Source organism: Pteropus alecto, unplaced genomic scaffold (assembly GCF_000325575.1).
Source record: "Pteropus alecto unplaced genomic scaffold, ASM32557v1 scaffold68, whole genome shotgun sequence".
Taxonomy (NCBI): Eukaryota; Metazoa; Chordata; class Mammalia; order Chiroptera; family Pteropodidae; genus Pteropus; species Pteropus alecto.
Genome location: NW_006441386.1, coordinates 5,955,345 through 5,976,651, shown reverse-complemented (window position 1 = coordinate 5,976,651; position 21,307 = coordinate 5,955,345). Strand labels below are relative to the sequence as shown.

General features: G+C 53.9%; 1 protein-coding gene across 2 annotated transcripts in view; it reads left to right on the top strand.

Annotated features, from left to right (window-relative positions):
* The first annotated feature begins 333 nt into the window (after nt 1-333).
* GTF2IRD1 (GTF2I repeat domain containing 1) overlaps nt 334-21,307 on the top strand; it is a 73,404-nt gene continuing 52,430 nt past the window's right edge. For both annotated transcript variants that reach the window (XM_006918537.3, XM_025051514.1), the window contains exons 1-10: nt 334-462; nt 1,852-1,993; nt 4,453-4,608; nt 6,463-6,646; nt 7,359-7,669; nt 8,621-8,710; nt 10,400-10,483; nt 15,304-15,487; nt 20,050-20,075; nt 21,047-21,155. In XM_006918537.3, coding sequence (XP_006918599.1) covers nt 340-462; nt 1,852-1,993; nt 4,453-4,608; nt 6,463-6,646; nt 7,359-7,669; nt 8,621-8,710; nt 10,400-10,483; nt 15,304-15,487; nt 20,050-20,075; nt 21,047-21,155 — 1,409 coding nt within the window. In that variant the 5' untranslated portion in view covers nt 334-339. The remainder of the gene's footprint in view (nt 463-1,851; nt 1,994-4,452; nt 4,609-6,462; nt 6,647-7,358; nt 7,670-8,620; nt 8,711-10,399; nt 10,484-15,303; nt 15,488-20,049; nt 20,076-21,046; nt 21,156-21,307) is intronic.

Sequence of the window (21,307 nt, the reverse complement as noted above, 5' to 3'; positions counted from 1 at the left end):
GCTGGGCTGACCGGTCATAGTACTGGGCTCTGCTCTGGGGCTGCAGACTTGGAGGAAGTGCTGTGGGGCACACTCCTCAGTTATCCTGCCATCTGCGCCGACACCTGTATGGACCATGTGTGAGCTGCTGCATGTCCAGGCCTGTCAAGGCTCTGATTTTGTTTTGTATATAAGACCCTGTGGAGAAGAGAAGGCCAGCTCTTGATTCATCCCACCTGGGAAGTAGCAACAGCCCTGGGGTCCCGGAGCTGAGTAGGTTGGGGTGGGAAGTTGCCACATGTGCCACAGCCTATGGCACATGCCCACCTCTGCCTCCTCCCTCTCTCTGTCTAGGTGATCATGGCCTTGCTGGGGAAACGCTGCGATGTCCCCGCCAACGGCTGCGGGCCTGACCGCTGGAACTCCGCCTTCACCCGCAAAGATGAGATCATCACCAGCCTTGTGTCTGCCTTAGATTCCATGGTGAGTGCCCCTGCCTGCCCCTGGAGGAGTGGGACATCCAGCTTTGTAACCAGACACTGGGCTTCAGTCCCACCTCTGCCACTTAGAGCAGCCTCACCGACCTGAGCCTCTGAGACTGTCCCTACCTGCAACAAGGGCCTTTGCCTACATCAGGGGGCTGGAGGCCTAAGTGAGATCAAATACATAAAAATCCAGTCCTGGGAATAAATGCTGGCTCCGGCCCTCATCCCTTTGTCCTTATTTCATCACCTCTTGCCGTTCAGGGCCCTTCCCTGGCATGGTCATAAGTCTCCCTCCCAGCAGGTCACCTAGCAGATAATGGGTGGGGAGTGATTTATTAGAAAACTGTTATCCCCAGTGTTACAGCAAGAGCTGTAACTGCATCTCGGGACTGGGAGAGAGAAACAGGACTTCATAAATCTCTCTTCTAGCACCACTGTCTACATACCTAAGCCTATAGCAGTTTACTCCAAATGAGGAAATAATAATGTCATTTTTCTCTAGCCTTTTGCTGGGGGGTAGGCAGGTGTTAAAAAAAAAATGTGTCTGGCATCAGTAAGCTGTACCCCTGCATTTTCGGGTGGTGAAGCTGAAATTCAGAGAGAGCAGTACCTTATCTGGAGACACACAGCATGCCCAGTTTTTAAAGTGGACACCCACGTGCAAAGTCTTCAGTTCCCCCAGGACAAAGAGCCTCCTTCCTGGCAGTTCCTGCTGTAGGCAGCTCTAGGGCATTTCTGGTAGTGTTTGGGCCAGAGGCAGTAGGTATCCCTGGGGAAGCCAGCTGGGTACAACCCCTCCCCTGTGCAAAGTGGCCTTCAGGAGAAAGGGAGCCCCAGGAGCTCAGCCCTGTGTCCTGCAGCAGTGTTAGCTTGGTAGTGAAGTATAACTGATGGAGGCGGTGCTGGCAAACAGCACAGCCACTAGCCACAAGTAGCAATTGACATTTAAATTGTAACTAGTTAAACAATTCAGTTGCTCAGTCGCATGGCCTCATTTCAAGTGCTCAATAGCCATATGTGGCTAGCTAATGGCCACAGTATTGGACAGTGTAGAAATAGAACATTTCCGTTATGGCAGAAAGTTCTATTGGACAGCACTGCTCTAAAGGGTGTTTCAGAGGCTCCCTGGAGCTTGGAGGAGCCAGTGACCCTGTAGCTAGCCTGGCGACGTGAACAAGACAGGTCTCTCCTGCCCCAGTCCTGGGGCCCTTAACGGGTAGGGTCATCATCTGTTCCCACTGCAGAATATAAGTCTGAGAATGTTGGAGGAGTGACCTCTTCCTGGAGCCGCTGGTGGGAACTTGCATTCCACCCCCAAAGCTGGCCTGGAGGTGTCCTGGGCTGAGGGGACCTTCCCCCGGGCTCACATACCCTGCTTCCTCCACAGTGCTCAGCACTCTCCAAGCTGAACGCAGAAGTGGCCTGTGTCGCTGTGCATGATGAGAGCGCCTTTGTGGTGGGCACCGAGAAGGGGAGAATGTTCCTGAATGCACGGAAGGAGCTGCAGTCAGATTTCCTCAGGTTCTGCCGTGAGTACCCCAGGGCTCTGGAGGGCCAGGTGCTAGGTCCCCAGAACAACACCAGGATGGGCGGCCCTGTGTCTGGGTCACCCGGGACAGGAGTGGGTTGTGCAGGCTTCCTAATGTGGCATTGTCAGGGGCGGCCCCAATTTTAGTCGGAATCGTACAGCAGCCCCTCAGTCAGTCAATAGGGCCTGGCTGACTGAACCCCAGGGCCGGCCAGGCTCACCTACCCCTGTCTGCTCACTGACAGAAGGGGACACTGAGGCCCAGCGTTGTTGCTCCGTTCCTATGAGCCCCTGACACAGGGACCGAGCACACTTGTTCAGCTAATGCTTATTGAGCACCTGCTATGTGTGACACCCTTCACAATGCCAACTCATTTACCCTAACATTGGTCTTATGAGGTAGGCACTGTCATTGTTATAGTAACATAATCTTGGAGCCACCTCCTGGCAGTTCATGGGGACGGAGTAACTGAGGACACGTCCAGCAGCATGCAGGAAATACTTGATGAATGTGAGTGCTTGGTGCTGTCTGATAGTGCTGTGGGCAGGGCCACGTGCTGGTGCCGTTTACCCTTCCCAGCAGGCTTAAGACAGTTACTGCTGGTTTACAAATGAGAAATTGAGGCATAGTGAGCATAAGCCAGCTCCTCAGGGACACACAGCTGACAAGTGACAGAGGCAGGGTTCAAGGCCAGGCCTCTGGTTCTGAAACCCATGCTCTTTCTGCTACAGCCCTTCAAAATTGGGGAGATGCAGCACGGGCACCTCCAGGAGCCCTGCCAGGAGGTCCTGGTCGCTCTTGGAAGAAGGCAGTAATCAGGGCCGTGATCTAGAAGCCCCAAGGCAGAGGGGTCATTCTGAAGCCCCCAACTCTTCAACACTGGGCGTTTAGGGCCCTTCATAACCTAACCCCTGCTTCCGCATTCTGCTTTATAATGTGCCTTTAACCCTCCCCGCCCCCCGTGCTGAAGTGCTAGCTCACCAACCCTGTGTGTCCCGTCTCGCCTCCACCTTTCCCCTGCTGTTCCTCTACCTGAAAGGCCCTCACCAGGCCCTATTTGGGCTCCTCTACCCCTCACACCTATGCTGTGGTTGCTCCTCACACCACACCAGCCTCCTGTGTCCTGAATTTCCATTCGTGCCTGGTGCCCCAGCTTGGCCGTAATCTTTAGGGGCGAGGGGTGGGGATGGGTGTCAGCTTCACCTTTCTGATGGATTAGGTCCTGCAGGGGTAGGGCCTGGTCCCAGCGTTGAAGGCCAGCTCCCAAGCAGACATCAAAATCCACGATTTGGGACTCAGAATTCTTGAGATAACAGCAGGCCCTGGAGTCAGATGCCTGGGGCCACATCCTAGCTCTGCCACCTCTTACTTACTGGGCGTCAACTTACTCATCTGTGAAAGGGGAAAACAGTGCTACTTCTTCACTGGTCGATCCAAGGATTAAACAAATTAATACATGGCAAGCACTTAGAACAATGCCTGGCACTTAGTTCACATTCAGTAAATGCCAGCGTTGTCCTGCCATTATTAGCATTTTCATTACACCATGGGCCTGGACCCTAGGATCAGCCGTTTTAGGGAAGGTTGCCCCCCAGCTTTAGACATATCATTACCGAGGTCCATTTGCTTCTGCAGCGATTCCCCAGTCCCACTCAGCTCTCAGAACCTGTACCCTTGGAAAGGGTGGGAGCTGAGGGTGAGCCAGGGTAGGGTAGACAGTGGCAGAGTCCTGTGGCCCTCACTTGGTTAGGCTGAGAGCCAGGCTGGGGCCTGGGGAAGGTGCACCTGTCTTCCTGGAGCCAGGCAGAGCCACTATTTATAGCACCAGGGACTTGGCTGCTTTATTTCAAGCTTCAAGATCCCAGAGGAGAGAAGGTTCCAAGCTGTGAGGGGGGGCCTCCAGGCCCTCCTCTTATCCCCTTTCCAACACTTTCTAGCATCTTCCTCACCCAAGGATCCACTGACATGCCTAAGCCTCCACCCTGGCCCAGCCTAGCATGAACCTGCCTCTTTGCAGCCTCTTGGCCTCCTGGTGGATTCCCTGTTGTATCCTCATTTGACAGAGCAGAAAATTGAGGCCTTGGGTTAAGACAGAACATTAGTGTCAGAGCACAGAAAGGGGCGGGTGGAATGGACATTCATAGAACTCCAGCTCTGAGCCAGACCAGGGGGTCTCCTGTGAGAGCTCACAGACTGAGGCCCAGAGAGGAAAGGGATTTGCTGAAGGTCACACAGCATGTTAGAAGTGACCAGAGATGAGACCCAGGCTCCATGACCAGCCCTGGCCCTGGGTAGGGTGGTTGGGGCAGGGCTTATACACTCATTAATTCTTCATTCATTCATTCGCACTTCATATTGGGTGCCCAGCTTCTGGGCTCAGCACAGGGCAGGGACATCCAACTTACTAGGCAGGTGGGAGACAGATGCTCACCACGGCCCACATGCTCTATGTCTCACAGGAGGGCCCCCATGGAAGGAGCCAGAGGCAGAGCACCACAAGAAGGTGCTGCGAGGCGAGGCTGGCGGCCGGAACATCCCGAGGTCTACCCTGGAGCATGGCTCGGACGTGTACCTTCTGCGGAAGATGGTAGAGGAGGTGTTTGATGTTCTTTATAGTAAGATCCTTCCTCATTCCATTTGGGGCCCCCAGGTGGGTTGGAGCCCCAGTCCCTGCCCAGCTGAGGGGGCCCCCTTCTGCCCCATTACAGACCCTGGGCAAAACCTCAAGGCGTGGGGGCCTTGCCCGCTAGCCCTCAGCTGCATCCCCAGGCGTGGATCTTCTGACTCAGACTCGTTTCCTGAACCACCATCCTCTCTGCTCCTGCCCCGGCACTAGGCATTTTCACCTCTCACCTGGAAATGGCCCCAGGCTGGCCCTGGCCTCCTCACCTCCAGGCCAACTCCCTGCTGCCCCCACCCACCGTATGACCAAGGACATCTTCCCAAAGCACAAGTCTGACCATGCTCTTCCCTCTACTGCCTTCTGGGGCTCCCCACTGGCCTCGGCATGGCGTAAGCACCCACCACAACCTGTTCCCACCCACCTTTCCAGCAAGGCTGACCCTCCTCATAGAATTACTCCCTGTTCTACAGCACACTCTAGCTTCATTTCACACCTCCATGGCTTTGTGCCTCTGTGCCTTTGGGGACTGCCTTCTCCTCTGTGTGTTGGACACTGTATTACTCTCTTAAGGCTTAGCTGCGGGAAGCCCCTCACACACTGGGTTAGGGTTTTCTCTGGACAACCACTATGCCCTGTCCCCTCACTATCCCAGTTACTCAACTGGGTCAGGGACCATGCCTGCCCTTTCTGCTGTCTCCAGCATACAATTCAGGGCCCAGCAGCAGCAGGTGCTCAGAGGGTGTTTGTTGAATGACTTACTAAAGGCTAACAGGTTAGCCAAGTCCTTCCTGTGGGGTTGGGGAGGGGCAGGCCTGGCTTTTCTTGGGGGAGTGTCAGGATACAGAGTCTCAGGGCCCAGTGATGGCCTTCACACTCCCTAGGTAATCTTGGGCAGGTCCTTAAGGGTCCCACCTCATTTATCTCTGACTTGCTCTATTCCTTTCCCTATTCAGCCTTTGGTTCTATAGAGCAAAGGTCTGTGAGGAAACTTCCGCTGTTTTCTAGATGTCAGGGGAAGGAGGCTAAGGGGACATAGGGGGCCCAGAGGTTCTGGGTGGGCACATGGGCCAGTGTGGGATGAGAGGAGTTTTCACATGTGATTGATTGGCTTTGCCACTGCAGACACTTTTGCCAGCTGTAGGGTTTGTGCCCCGAGCCCCCACTCCCCTGCCCACTCTGCCCTGGCCCTCCCCCTCCAACCTCAGGCAGAATCAGAGGTGGCGATGAGGTGAGGGTCCTCTTTCTGGTTCTGATGGGGGCTGTAGCATGGGAGTGACAGCAGATGTTCTGAGCCCAGGCCCCTCAGCCATCCCACCCCCTTTTTTCCTAGCCAGTCTCCCCTCTACTCACTCATTCTCTCATCCTTACCATCTCTTCAGTCTCTCCTCTCTCTTTTTCTGAATCCCCTCTTTCTGTTTCCTCCCCACTTCCTGTTTTCCTTACCTTCTTTCCCTCTCATTCTCCTCCCTTCCTCCCTGTGGCTTTTTCCTTGCCGTCTCTCGCCTGCCCTCCTTTTTTTCTCACCCTTTTCCCCTTCTTACCTCCTGCCCACAGCCTTGGGCCTGCTTTCCCCTCCACCCAGACACCTGGAGTGGAGAAGAGCGAGGGAAGGGAAGCACGGACCCCCTCAATGGGGAAGCCCCAGCCCTCGGACAGCTCCTGCCCATCCTACTCCCAGCTCATGAGGGTTATTCTGTGTAAGGTTGCATTTAAGGAGCCGATGGAGTCCAGTTTCTTGGGAACCCAGTACCAAAGGGAGTCACTGAACATGGGGCATGCCTGGCCCCCACCCCATCCTGGCTGCCCTCTCATTCTAGGCCCTCTCTTCAACCCCCTTCCCTCACAGGCGAGGCCCTGGGAAGGGCCAGCGTGGTGCCACTGCCCTATGAGAGGCTGCTCAGGGAGCCAGGGCTGCTGGCCGTGCAGGGGCTGCCCGAGGGCCTGGCCTTCCGGAGGCCGGCCGAGTATGACCCCAAAGCCCTCATGGCTATCCTGGAGCACAGCCACCGTATCCGCTTCAAGCTCAAGAGGTGAGTGAGGCAGCCTGCTTGAGAGTGGGCCAGGGCCTGGTGGCTGCACCATGAGGGCTTGGCCAGAAAAGGCTAGAAGGGCGACCTGTTCCCATGCTGGCTCAGCCACCATGGTCACTTAGCCAGAGAGGAGGGGACTTCAGGCCCCCATGGGGGAACCCGGTTATAAAAGCTCCCAGTCTGGTAGTGGAGGTGAGCCAAAAGTCCTGTCTTGGAGCGTGATCTGAGCCAGGCGTTTAGTCACAGAAGTCTTCCTAGCGGCCCTCTGTGTTACAACAAAGCTGGGAGAGACCTGGTTGGGGCGGCGGGGAATAGCACCAGCAGCACTCCAGGTGTCAGAAACGGCCCATGCAAAAGTGTGGCGGTGGGAAGCCAGCCTGAAGGCCATCAGTGCTCAGGCCCAGCAGAAGAGGGATGCGATGGGAAATGGAAGATGATCAGCTGCAGCTGAAAGGACACAGTTGGTGGCCTGGGGCACAGAGGCCAAGGGGCAGAGCCAGGGTCCTCCAGTGGCCCAGCCGTGTGGCTTGAGGCACATCATGCCCCACCCCAGGCCTATACCCCTACCTGATAATTGGGGACTGGCTCCTACTCTGTGTACCTCACAGGCTGTCATGTTCTGCAGAGAGAGTGCTAGCGGGGTGCAGAGTAAGAGATGCAGCTAGTAGGACCAAAGCACAAAATCATCTTGTGTCCTATGTCCTTCACCCAGGCCGCCTGAGGATGGCGGGCGGGACTCGAAAGCCCTGGTGGAGCTGAATGGTGTCTCGCTGATAGCCAAGGGGTCTCGGGACTGTAGCCTGCACGGCCAGGCCTCCAAGGGGCCACCCCAGGACCTGCCCCCCACTGCCACCTCCTCCTCCATGGCCAGCTTCCTGTACAGCACCGCAGTCCCCAACCATGCTGTGAGAGAGCTCAAGCAGGAGATGCCCGCCTGCCCACTTGCCCCTAGTGACCTGGGCCTTGGCCGGCCTGGGCCTGAGCCCAAGACTCCCGCTGCCCAAGACTTCTCTGACTGCTGTGGTAAGCTGCTGCTGGGAACCCCCAAGTCGGGGGGTGGAGCCAAGGTCACTCATGCAGGGTACCCCAGGGCAAGTCAGGGTGCTCAGGTCCTCCCCAGGCTGAAGGAGAAATACTGGAGCAAGAGACTGGCTGGGGTGGGACAGGTGACATTTTAACTTTGACCCTGTCAGACCCCAGGCTTTCGCTCAGCCATCTGTGAACAGTGTTGTTGGCCTGGGACCATGAGAAACTTGAGAGGGCTCCCAGAGGAGTCTATGGAGACAGTAAACATGCTAATTAGTCGCATGATTTAATACCCACTGGATTAGGGGTACTGGAAGCATCAGAGAAGGAACAGCTGGGTATGAGAAACACCTATATTCACAGCCTGGCTTTTTACTTAGTGGCTTTGTGTTCTAGGGCAAATCTCTACCTTTTTGAGCCTCAGTTTCCTCATCTATAAAATGGAGATGCCAGTAGTACCTGCCTTGCAGCGCTGTTTTCATGATGAAATGACAGCGTGTTAGAAATGTACATTCTCAGGCTGCCTTAGTTTTTTTTTTTCTGAGGGCGGGGCCCAGCTGTCTGCAAATTGACAGATTTACCAAGTGGTTCCCATGTACACTCAAGTTTGAGAACACAATAGGTGCTTATAAGTAATGTTTGCTATTATTATTATGAGGAGAAAAAAGGATGTCCTCCTGCTATGAGCAGGATGATGGGACTTATATGTCTGAAATAAGTGTCCCCATCTGTGAAAGGTGACCTCCCTGATCTGCCATTTGGATAGACTTCTAAAGAATGTCTCAGGCCTCTGGTCAGGGAACTCGCCTAGAGTTCATGATCACTGGGCTCAGTTCTGGAGTGTTCCTGGTAGGTAAGACTGTTACCCCAGAGCCAGTGCCTGTGCTGGCTCTGGGGATTCTTCTTGGGGTCCACCTCGAACCTATACCTTTTCTCTCCCTTGTCCAGGACAGAAGCCCACCGGACCTGGTGGGCCTCTCATTCAGAACGTCCATGCCTCTAAGCGCATTCTCTTCTCCATCGTCCATGACAAGTCAGGTAGGACAGTGCCCATGGCAGTCCCTTGACCAGAGTGGGGATCACGGGCTGGGGGTGGTGCTTACTGGAATCAAAAAGTCCACTGGCTGTTTGTGAGGGAAAGGAGGAACAGCTCTGTGCAAGGGACTTGTGAGTAAAACTGGTGTATAATAGTTACATGTTGCTGTGTAACATATTGCCCCAAAACTTAGATCAAAACAACAAGCATTTATACCTTACAGTTTCTGTGGAACAGGAATTTAAGAGCAGCTCAGGTGGGCAGTTCTGGCTCAGGGTTTCTCATGAGGTTGTCATCAAGATGTCAGCTGGGTCTGCGATCATCCGAAGGCTTGCCTGGGACTGGAGGATCCACTTCCAAGCTCACTGGGTCGCTGTTGGCAGGAGACCTGCTCTTCACTACGTTGGGGGCCTTTCCAGGGCTGCTTGAGTGTCCTCACAATATGGCAGCCGGTTTCCAGAAGTTAGTGATCTGAGAGAAAGGAGGATGCATGTCTTTTATGACCTAGCCTCAGAAATCCCTGTCACTTCTGCCATGTTCTACGCATTAGAAGCCAGAAGCTTGATCCAGTCCACACTCAAAAGCAGAAAGAGGAATTAAATTCCACTTTTTGAAGGAATATCAAAAAAATATCTGGACAGATTTTGAAAGTACCTCACAGAGTACTGAAAGCAGGAAAATTTGGGATTCATTTATACTGAAAAGGGATAAAGTGAGACTTTCCAGCAGTTTTGCCTTGTAGAGGTCTTATCCTCACCTTCAGTGAGAGGCTCTTTCAGAAAACCTAGTCCCCTGGCTTCAGAATGGAGACCTGACTGCTCCAGACAGGGTCCATCCCTGGCAGGGAGGGGACCTGGATATCCAGATGGCACAGCATTGTGGGAGGCCTTGGTGGGCAAGGGGTACAAGCTGAGATAGAATCTCACTGGGTACTAGTTGGGTGATCTCAAGCAAGATATTCAGCCTCTCTGAACCTATTTTCCCATCTGAAATATAGGAATAATGTCTATGGTTAAAGGTTGTCTTAAGGGATTATATAGGATATTATGTAGAGAGAGTACTTAGCACAGATAAACACTTAATAAATTGAAAGATGTTACTGTTATCGTCATAATGAATCAAGTGATCACTCTTATTATTCATATTAAATTGAGGCAGAGCCTTTGGTTTTATGGAAGAGACCAGTAGGGCTGAGGGTTTGGGAGAAGCCAACAAGGCCGAGGCTGGGTGAGACATCAGATGTATAAGGCGTGAGAGTTAGGTGTTCGAGGTCAAGACTCAGCCTCTCCTTACTCAAAGGGAACATTCTTCCCATCTCCTGCCTGTTTGGGGTAGGAGGGGCCCAGGATGGACCGGCTGAGCCTGCGTGACAGCCATTGTCCATGGCGGGGGAGAGAGCAGGTGGGGAGACCATCAGAGCACCTTGAATTTGTGTAGGGCTGCTTTCTGGAGGAGGCGTGGGTATCGAGCTCCAAGGCAGGAACAGGTGGAAGGGCTGGGGCTGATCTCTGGGGTTCTGGACGGGAATACCAGGGCCTGGGCCGTGGGAGGAATATGGCTGTCTCTGGGGGGCACAGCCTCAGCAGGGGGTGTCCACAGGGCAGCAGGGAACGGGTGGCTCATCACGAGGTAACCAGGCATGGGGTCCTGTCTCCGAGTGGCCCTTACTTGTACTTCCTGTGTTTTGATAGAGAAGTGGGACGCCTTCATAAAGGAAACCGAGGACATCAACACACTCCGGGAGTGCGTGCAGATCCTGTTTAACAGCAGATATGGTGAGTAGGCGGCACGGCCCGCTGTGTGGCCCCAGCAGCGTGTTGAGCATCTCATTACATGGCAATCACTTGTGTTCCCTAACATGACAGCAGGAGCCATATGCTGGCACCCGCACGCTGTCAACGCTAATGTCATCTCCTGTCTGGGTAGGGAGGTGGTTGTGTCAATATTTCCCTTCCAAATTCTCCAGGGGGTAAGACTGATGGCAAAGCCCCAGACCTTGACTCACCTATGGGAGGCGGGCGGGTCTGGGGCAGGCTGTTAAATGAAAAATGGCTGTTGGCCTCACAGCACTTTTAAGTTTCCCCCAGCACCATGCTGTTTCCTGCCTCCTTGCCCTTGCCCGTTCTGTGCCCTCTGCCTGCCATGCCCTTTGCATCTTCTGGGGGTAAACTCCCACTTGTTCTTCAATCCTTAGCCTGGGCAAGGTGGGCCCCCAAAGCTCTGATGGTTCCCCCTGTTACAGGTTGCACACTTGTGTGCCTGTCTATCTATCCTTCTGAGGGTCAGGATTGTGCTTGCGTTTCTCGTGTCCCTGGCACCCAAGACAGAGGTGGGCTCAGAGCACATGTCAGCCCACTGCACTCTGGGCAGCAAACACAGGTGGTAAGTTGGCAGGTGTGCCCTCTGTGGTTGAGCTTCACACCAAGTGAAAAACACAGCCACTGGAAGATGTACACATTCTAGGTCCTCGTAGGGAGGCATGCCCCCACCACACCTGTTCTCCTTTGTCTCCTTGGTAGCCCTCACTCACTCTCGCTTGCTTGCTTAGCCTTTATTGAGCTCCATCTGTAAGCCTCACTCAGGAGTCAGACACAGTGTGGTCCTGGCCTGGGCAGGTGGCTCTCAGTCACTGGGGAGTTGACACAAGTACCCACAGGTCCCTTTGTGAGCATCCAGGTGTGATGTCATTTAATACCACCTAAATTGTGCAGTCCTTCTGTGTGGAAGTCCATCTGCATGATGGGGTCAAGCAAGGGAAAGGATGGGGCACCATGCAGAGCTTGAGGACAGAGAGAGGAGAATCAGGGGCCTCCGGAGCTCCCAGCATGTTCAGGGTGGGGGGATGAGCAGTGCACTGGGAGTCCATGGCTGCTGGCCTGGCAGCCTAGAGTTGGCCAGTCTTCCTCCCTAACCTTGGCCTTCTAGCCATGGCTGGGCCTGACGGGGTGGAGCTTTACCGCCCTTTCTGCCCTCTCCTCATCCTCTCGCCTTCCCTCTTTCTCTCATCTCTTGTTTCTTCCTCCTTTCCCTTCCTTCCTACCTTGGTAAAGGAAAATCCTTTCTCTACTCATACCTCTTCTGACAGCAGAAATGTAGGTTTTCCCAAGCAATTCTCCAGTTCTCTGTGGACATTAACTGGGTGTTCTACAATTCAGTTCAGTTCTGACACTAACTACCCAGAGTTACACAGACTCCACAGATTAGACACTAACTACCCAGAGTTACACAGACTCCACAGACTAAGGGCTCAATCCCACAAGACTGCCCCCACTTCAGATTCCAATCACAAGTAGTGGGAATCCCACAAAACTGCCCCCACTTCAGATGCCAATCACAAGTAGTGGATCCACAGGGTATCCACACTTCTGTCTGACTTGGCCCCACATCCATGGTTCCTATGACCCCCTCCTCATGTTCGACAGTTTGTGGTAACAGCCCATAGAGCTCAAGGAAACACTTTACTTCTGTTTACCTGTTTATTACAAAGGGTGCAAATGAGCAGTCAGATGAAGAGGTACATAGGGTAAGGTCTGGAAGGGTCTCCAGCACAGGAGCTTCTGTCCCCATGGAGTTTGGGGTGCGCCACCCTCCTGGCACATGGATTCATCGACTCAGAAGCTCTCCAGACTCTTATTTGGAGTTTTCACAGAGGTTCCATTAAGCAGGCATGGCTGATTTAATCATTGGCGGTTGATTTGATCATGGGCCCCTGGTGATTAGCTCTGTCTCTAACCTTTCCTGTTCCAGGAGGTGGCCTGGGAGGCAGCTGAAAGTTCCAACCCTCTAATCACACTTGGTTCCTTTGGCAACCAGTCCCCATCCTAAAGCTATTCAGGGGCCCACCAAGAGTCACCTCATTAACACAAACTCTGGTATGGTCGAAAGGGGCTTGTTGTGAATAATGAAAGATGCCCTTCTCACCCCTATCACTCTGGAAATTATGAGGGCTTTAGGAGCCCTTGTGCCAGGAACCAGAGTTGAAGACCACATATATGCTTATTATATCACGTATCAGTCTTCCTTTCTTCCCTTCTTTTTTCTTGTCACATTTACTGGTTCATTCACTTACCAGTCATGCATTTTGAGCCCCCAGCTCTGGTCTCATACCAGGCACTCAGGCCAGCTCTGGTCTCAAGGCGATTCAGCAGTTGCCTCAACATGTGTCTGCAGTAGCACGCAGTGGTATATAGTCACACACTCCAGTGTGTGGTAGCATACAGAGGCGGAGGCCCTCAGAAAGAGAGGGCAGCTTAGAGGAAGGTGAGGTCTTAACAGGCTTTGGGAATCAGGAGTGGCTTCATGGAGGAGATGCCCTTTAGTCTACTCTGGGGCTGGGGAGGCCTGGCCATGTGGGCTTGGCAGTTCCAGGTTGGGGTGGAGCCAAGCAAGGCCCTCAAGGCCATAGTGAGGAGTCTGGGATAGTCTAGGTGCCTTTGATGTGGCCACCCTGGCTCACTCACTCTGCTCCTCTGCCTGGTACTGCCTACTGCAGGGCTGTCTGCACCTGAGTCCTCCTGGCTCCAGGCAGGTGTGAGCTGGATGAGCAGCAGGAAGAGGGAGCTGGGGAAGGCTGGCTCTGTCTGCCTTGGTGGAGGGCTCTGCCCCAGCCCAACTCATACGCAGCCACCAGTCTTCTGGCCTGTTATGGGCTCTGGGTGTTTACAGAATGTGGAGCCTTTTCCAGACTTTAGCACCTGGACCCCACCGGAGCCAAATTCAGGCGTGATAGAGGCCTTGCCCCTCCTCAGGCCAGAGCTCTCTCTGAGCTTTCCCTTCAGCTGGCCTGGGGAGGAGGTCCCCTGTGAGTATTGGAGGATCCTGTGGGTGAGGATATTTGGCAACCTGAGGCATCCGCAGACCTTGGATGAGCAGATCCTGCTCCTGGTTCTGCCCTTTCAGCCACCAGCCCTGGGCAAGGTGGACCAGCAATGGGTCTGGGGGGTACAGAGGGAAAAAAAAAAGAAATGAGGGTCCCCAGCCCTCAGGAAGCCTCAAGGACACTATCTCCTGGGAAGAGGTGAGGTGAGACTGGAAGAGGGGTGCAGGATTGTCCATGGGGGCTTCCTTCTGCCCTTCCCAGCAGGTAGTAGTAGCTAGAGGCTGGGAGGGGTCATGCCTCTGTACACTGGGTCTCATTGCTGCTGAAAAGGCAAGCCCAGCACATCAGATGAACTCAGGTGGAGATGAATAGACTCGAGGAACCCCTTGCTCAAGTGCTGGGGCTGGGTTGTGGCTGGCAGTGGTGGGGGTTGGGGGAAGAAATGGTTTGACAGCTGTTTAGATTTCGAGGGTTTAATTTGACAGTGAGCTAAGTGTGACTTCACAGTGGGATCTGGCTGCCAAAGCCACCAACGCAAACCTGGGCTGCATCAACAAAAAACAATGGTAAAAATGCCCCAGGGAGGGCTCCAGACAGTTCTGCCTTGCCCTGGTCAGAAGGGGTGTCCAGCTCGGAGCTGACCCTTACCTGGACACAGACAAAGCCTGGTGGGGACCCAGACAAGGCCACGATGGAGAGGGGCCTGAGCAACAGCGAGGAGACGTGGGACCCTTGGGAGAGATCAGAGTGACAAGGCAAGAGTGAAGTGGACATCTAGCCCAGCTAGTCTCCTGAGACCTCCCAGGCCTTGGGGAGAACGGGGACACCTGAAAGTATAATCAAGCATACAGTTGGTGCTCAAGAAGTGTTTGGTGAGTGAATGAAAGAACACCCGGAGCGTGGGTGTAAACGAATGGCCGAAATGTGCAAGACCAAACCTAATAATCTAGAAGAAAAGAACAAGTAACCACTCACAAACTTGGATTCTGTCTACACTGCTGTCAGCTCTGGCCAGCATCTCATTTATGTCACTGAAGAGTGAGAGGAGTGCGAGGTCCCTCCCTGGAGGAAAGGACACATCTGTGCAGCCATAGATGTCCTGCCAAGAGCTGCCTCAAGCCTGGGAGCTTCCTGCAGCCATTCATTCACTCACCAGATATACAGGGATCAGCTACTATGTGCTGGCTCTATCTACATCCCAGACATGGAGCAGTGAACAAATGCGCCTGCTCTCTTGGAGCTTAGGTTCCAGTAAACCAACACACAGACGAGCATGTTTGTAATATCAGGGTGGGCTAAGAAGGGATGGAGGGGACTGTTTTAGGCTGATGAGATGTCATTTGAGCAAACACTTGAATGGAGAACGGAAGGGAAGCATATGGTTATCTGGGAGAAGAATATCTGAATTGATGGAAGAGCAAGTGCAAAGGCCCTGGGGTGGGCACGTGCCTGGTATGTTAGGGAAGCAACAAGGGTGCCAGAGAGACCATGTGGGCAAGCAGAGGGTGAAGGGAAGGAGATAAGGTCAGAGGTGATGGAGTCCTGGTCACAAAGGGCCTCTTAGGCCCAGGGAGGACTTTGGCCATTGCTGAATGAGATGGGATCCTGTGGGCATTTTTTTTTTTTGATAGAAGTGACATGATTTGACATTTCAGCATGGCCATTGCATGGCCAGAGTGGTGCGGGGGAGGTGGGAGGTGATGATGACCATGGCCCGGGAGCCCTGTGTATCCTGCAGCCTCCATCTTTCACTCAGCCTTGCCATTGCCCTTCCAGCGGAAGCCTTGGGCCTGGACCACATGGTCCCCGTCCCCTACAGGAAGATTGCCTGCGACCCGGAGGCTGTGGAGATTGTGGGCATCCCGGACAAGATCCCCTTCAAGCGCCCCTGCACCTATGGGGTCCCCAAGCTGAAACGGATCCTGGAGGAGCGGCATAGCATCCACTTCATCATTAAGAGGTACAGGGTGTGGTGCGGGGGCAACAGCAGGCATGAGGCAGGGCCCTGGGGAGGTGATGGTGGGGCAGGGGTGGAATGAAGGGGTTCTGTGACTAAACAGAAAAAATCAGGCAGACCTAGGAGAGAATTCAGTCTCCTTAACCTAACAGCTGTGCGGCCTTCTCTTCCCTGGGGAGGGTGTTGGCCCTCATAGCTGGCAGGGTAGTTGTTGTCACCGCTACCTGGAGTCATCACTAATCTGGCACCAGCAGCTCTAGACAATGCCTAGACTTCCTCGTTGCTCTCTCCTAAATGGTTAGAGATGGAGGGGTGGCCAGAGGCCATGCCAGCCAGCCCCCTGCCTCTAGGTAGCACTGGTCCCTTCCCAGGCATCTGTTCCAGAAGCTCTCTGAGGGCAAGGCTCCAGTGTGTTCATGTAACGGTCTCTGGTGTGTAGTAGGTGCCTAATTCGTATCTGGAATGGATGGATAGACGGGCAGACAAATGAATGCTTGTCCAAATTTGGGCCGATGACTTATGACTTCTTAGAGCTCAGGAAATAAACAGGATAATGGGAAAGAAATGGGTGGGGGTCCTTTTAAGGGTGGGCAGGGGGCCTCTGAGAGAAGGTCTCATTTGTTAAGCCATAGCTGGGAGTTTTAAGAAGGGGCAGCCCACACTGAGCTGGGCAGTGGGCAGAGGGTTGGCCTCATTGAGCAACCTAGACATGCAGGGGTACAAGGAGGCTGGGATGTGGGTAGAGGTTTGGGTTTGGCTCTGAGAGCATGGAGATCATTCTAGAGCAGAGGGAAGGACCTCTGTGCAGGGTTACTAGAGGCCAGAGCCAGGGTCTGATGGGCCCTCTGGCTGCTGAGGGAGATCAGACGCTGGGGAGAGGAGAGTAAGGTGGGACTCTCACAAGGAGGCTGCGGCAGTGGGCCAGGCCGGTATTGTGGGTAAAGGGAGAGAAGTGGCTGGATTTGGGATAGATTCTGAGCTGTAATGGTGTTTGTCAGTGAATGGGATGTCGGAGCAGGACAGGAGGCAGGGAGGCAAGGATTCCACCCCGCCACCCCCGCCTCCCCGCCCTCCCCGTTTCTGAGTGAGTTTATTTTGAATATGTTAAAGAAGCTCAGGGGATGGAATTCTCAGAGGCCGAATTGAGATATCAGATATCAGATATCAGATATCAGATATCAGATATCAGATATCAGATATCAGAAGCTCGGGAGAGAGATCTGGGTTAGAGATAAAAATCTGAGGGTTGTCAGCATGGGTCAGGAAGGGATTATGGGAGGAGAGAGAGGCGAGAAGAGCCCAGGTAGACCCTTAGATTCCACATAAGAGGCCGAGGTGAGGATGAGAGGCTGAGACAAGTGGCTGGTGGGGCCGGGGGGAGCCTCTCAATGCCTCCTGGGAGATGATTCTGAAAGTTCTTACCAGCACAGAGCTCCTTACTGCATCTGGTCCTCAGGGTACAGTGCACGCTCTCTGGTCTGTCGGCAGCCACCTTGCCAACCTTCTTGCCTTTCCACTCCTGGGAACTCCTGCTGCCTCACCTGCTTCCAGGCCTTTGCTGAAGTCCTTCCCTCCACCTAGACCAGCTTCCCACCTGTCTTCCCACCTGTCTCTGCCTTTCAAGGCTCACTTTTTCTTTTCTCTGCATCTGAAAGCCCTCCCCATCCTCATTTGGAAAGAATTTTGCACTCTGGTAGCAAGTGGTTTCTTTTGCAACACTTAGACCACATCCGAGCCATCTCTTGTGCCTCACAACCCCGGCTTGATAGGGTCCTGGTCACACAGGGCACTTGATAAATGATTCTGTAGGTGAACTGAAATCAAGTACCCTTCTGGCAGGCAGTGCCCTCTGTTGTCTAGCTTAAATCTCTTGCTGCTGCCTAAGTCCCTTTCCCTCAGTTGACTCTTGGTACAGGGCTACGAGAGAAGAAAGCAGCAAGAGCACCCCAGTGTCCCCTTACATGCCTGACCATGGTATTTGACCTCCCTCAATCCAAACTATAGCTCATTTAATTTTTCACTAGTATGTGCTGAGTGCCTCCTACAGGCTCATTTACTAGGCTCTGCCGAGGACTTCATGAAACAGCAGGCACAGTCCCCTCCTGCCCCCAGAGGCCATTGCCCATTATAGGGGGTGGTCACTCCTATGATGAGTCCAGGACACATCAAAACATGTTTTCAGGCTGAATGGCTTCTGACTAGCAAGCCTGTATGGCTTCCTGGAGGAGGAGGCTTTGGCATCAGGCAGGCTGGGCTTGAAGTCACTCGCAGCTTGATAACCTTGCATAGCAGTTTCTCTTCTGAGCATCAGTTTCTTCATCTATAAAAATGGGACAGTGATGCCCCCTCCCAGGTTTTTTTCAACACCAACTGAGGAAGTGGACATAACATGTAGTAGATGCTCAATAAACACGAGTCCTTTCCCTTGACCTCATCTCCCTCATGTATAAAGGAATAATTAAGCGCATGAGCACTGATGGCCTGGGTTCAAATCCTGACCCTACCACTTCCTGATTGTATATCCTTGGGCAAGTCATTTGACTGCTCTGTGTCTCACTGTCCTCATCTGTAAAGTGGGCCTAGAGATTGTCCATGCCTCAGAGTGCTGATCGGAGACTAAATGACTGGGCGTGAGTGAAGTGCTTGGAACAGTGGCTGTTTCATTCTGAGCCCTGTACACATTTACCACTATTACACATTCCAGCTTCTTCAATGGAGCATCTGAGATCATCCTAGCAGACATGGATCAGGAGAAAAGGGGGTTAGGAAGCAGCCAGGAGGTGGAGTCTCTGCCGGGCCCAGGTGCGGAGACTGGGGTGGGGGGAAGTCAGGGTGCTCTCCTACCAAGGAGAAGCACCTCCACAAGGCCTGTGGGTTATTGGTAGTAGGGGGCTCCCTGGCCACCAAACCCCAATTTGTGCCAAGCTCTGGCCTCCAACTCCACTGTCCCTCCAGGACACAGCCCCTAGTGAGGGGATCTGAGTTCACGCCTGAGGGGCCGACATGTTGGTTCTGCCCAAGGCAGAGCTTAAGAGGAAATTTAAGAGGGAAAGTGTCTGGAGGGGTTCTGAGATTGGAGTGTGCTGTTGAAGATTGGCAGTGGCCCTTGGTCTACGCCCATCAAGCAGGCCTTCAGGCTGGGCAGCCCATGAGGGGTCTGTCACAGTCTTGGAGCCACCAAGAGACCTGTCATCTGCCCCCCAGCTCCACTCAGGAAACTGTGCAAGCCCTCATCCCTATGTTCCCATGTAAATAACTAAAACCATAAATAATAAAACTGCCAGCAATGCTGGCAGCCTCCTGTCACCAGGTGAGGAAGCAGGGCTCGGAAAGGAAGCCACTTTTCTCCAGAATTCTTTGCTGTTGCTGCTTCATAGCCTTGTGGGACCCAGACAGTGGTGGGCCGGTCCCCAGGAGCAGTAGAGGAACTAGGGGCCTCTCAGAAAGAGAATAGGGTCATGTCATGCTCGTGGTCTCATCGCCCTGGAAACCCAGGCTTCACTTCCTGTTACTGACTATTATGCCTCTGTTTGAATTTTCTGCTGGGCCTGCCTTAGGCATTGCCCCCTTGTATTCAGACTTGGACACCCCTTCATTTGTCCCATGTCATCTCTGCTGCTCAGGTTCCGCATTCTGCCGGGTACCACCCTGGCTGGGGCTGGAGGCAGAACAGAGAGAACACTGGCCCTGGACATGGGTGGGTGGGTGACCCTACCTCTCTTGCCCACTTTTTCTTCATTCTCATTTTCCTGGCCAGTCTTCCAGGTGTCTTATTAGCATGACTCAGGGGGCCCTGAATGGCCCCTAGGCTCCCAGCCATCCCTCATCCTCCCAGCCATCCTCTGTGTGATGATGGAGTGATCTGACAGTGCCATTCCCCTCAGGGACTTCCTGTTGCCCACAGGGTAGAGACCCATGTGCTTGAGCATCAGCTAGCCAGGTGGAACACATATACCCCCTCCTCCACCATTACCTAGAGAACCTCTCAGCCATCCCACCTGAGCTTGCCGTCCCCTCTCCCTGCAGTCTTTCCCAGCCCCACTTCTGCTTGGGCCTCCTTGGCTTCTGAGATACATATGAGGGGTCCCACGTGTCACCCAGCATGGCTGATCTGGTGACAGGCCAGGCTTATGCAGTCAACAGATTGTTTCTTGGGAGCAGAGCCTTTCCCTGTGCCTGTCCCTGAGACACAGGTGGTATTGGGTAAAAGCCTGTGGGGTCCCCTGGTGAGAAAGGGTGTGAGTCATCTGCCAGCTGTTGCCAAGGAAAGCTTGGGGCTGGAGGAGGCCCCTGGGGCATCATGCTGAGCAGGTTGGACCCTCTAGGACCACCCTGGGGCTGACCCATGGCTTCCCTGGCTGAGGAGATATGGTTTGGGGTAGCTGGCTGTTCTGGACCATGCCCTCTCCTGTCCACATGTGTGGTTATCCTGGAGCCCAGGTCTGCAGCTATAGCTGTGCGTGTGTGGCTCCAGTGACTCACTGAAGGGACTTGGAGGTCAGCTCCCTGAGCCGGGGAGAGCCCTCGGCCTGCACTGCTCTCATGCTTCTCTCCTCTCTCCACAGGATGTTTGATGAGCGAATTTTCACAGGTATGTGTGGGTACCACCTAGTTTCTTCTGAAGCACCAAGTCGATGAGTACTTGAGCTGCAATTACACTGGACCCCAGGCGGGGAAGGAGCCTGGGTGTGGCTTCTGCACCCTGGGGCAGGCAGACACAGGCCCCCAGCTCCCAGGACAAATAACCCCTCAAGACTTGGGACGCCCTGGACAGAGAATAATAAAGCTAATGTTTTCTGAATACTAACACGTGATTTGTACTCTTCTGAGCTATTAGAATATTTCATTTTAATTTAATTTAGTTTTCAACAGTCCTATAAAGTGAGTGTTTTTCTTTTCCCTGAAGCCTAGCAAGTGAGCAATGGGGCCTGGCTACAAATGCAGGAGTGGCGCCCCAGAGCCCAGGCCATGACCAGCAGGCAGCACGCCTCTCAGGAGGAAGAGGCCAGCTCTGCCTGGTGCAACAAAGGGATCACGGATCTTGGGATGCAGCGTACTAAGATCCCAATTCCAGCCCTACCTCCCACCAGCTTTGTGACTGTGGGCAAGGTCTTATGGACCTCAGTTTCCAAATCTGTGAAGTGGGGGTGATAACAGTACATTCCCCTGGGTTCTTGGGGTAATTAAATGAGAGGGTGGTCCCACGGTTCAGCCTTGGAGGGGACTCAGCCCCTTTCTCGAGGGCTCCCTCAGCCCCAGCAACATGTGTAAGGTCGAGACTGTCATTTCTGGCTGCTCCTTCCTTTTGCCCAGTCCTCACAGATTCCTGCTCTCCCTGGCACTGCGGCTCTTATTCCTTCTCCCAGGGGATGCATCTCTCCCCAGAACCCACCCTGGCTTGGTTGGACATGGAGCCCACAAGAAAGAGGGACAGAGGCCAGACCATACCCAAGAGTTCCCCCAAGAGCTTCACACAGAGACCGCTCCCCAGGTGGCCTGCAAGCAGGAGGCTGGGGAGCCTTTGCCCTGACCTCCCCCACCCCTCTCTGACTCTCCACCCAGGGAATAAGTTTACCAAAGACCCCACGAAACTGGAGCCAGCCAGCCCGCCAGAGGACACCTCTGCAGAGATCTCCCGTCCTGCCATCCTCGACCTGGCCGGGACTGTTCGGTAAGGCTCCACCCCAGCTCCCGGCCCATGGCCACCTCCACTCTGGGCTGGGGTGGTATCACCTACAGGGAGGAGCAAGGCCTAGGGCTGGCCAAGGATGCTGTGCCCAGCGTCTCTCAACCCCCTGATGCCCTGCATAGGCAGAGGGTCAT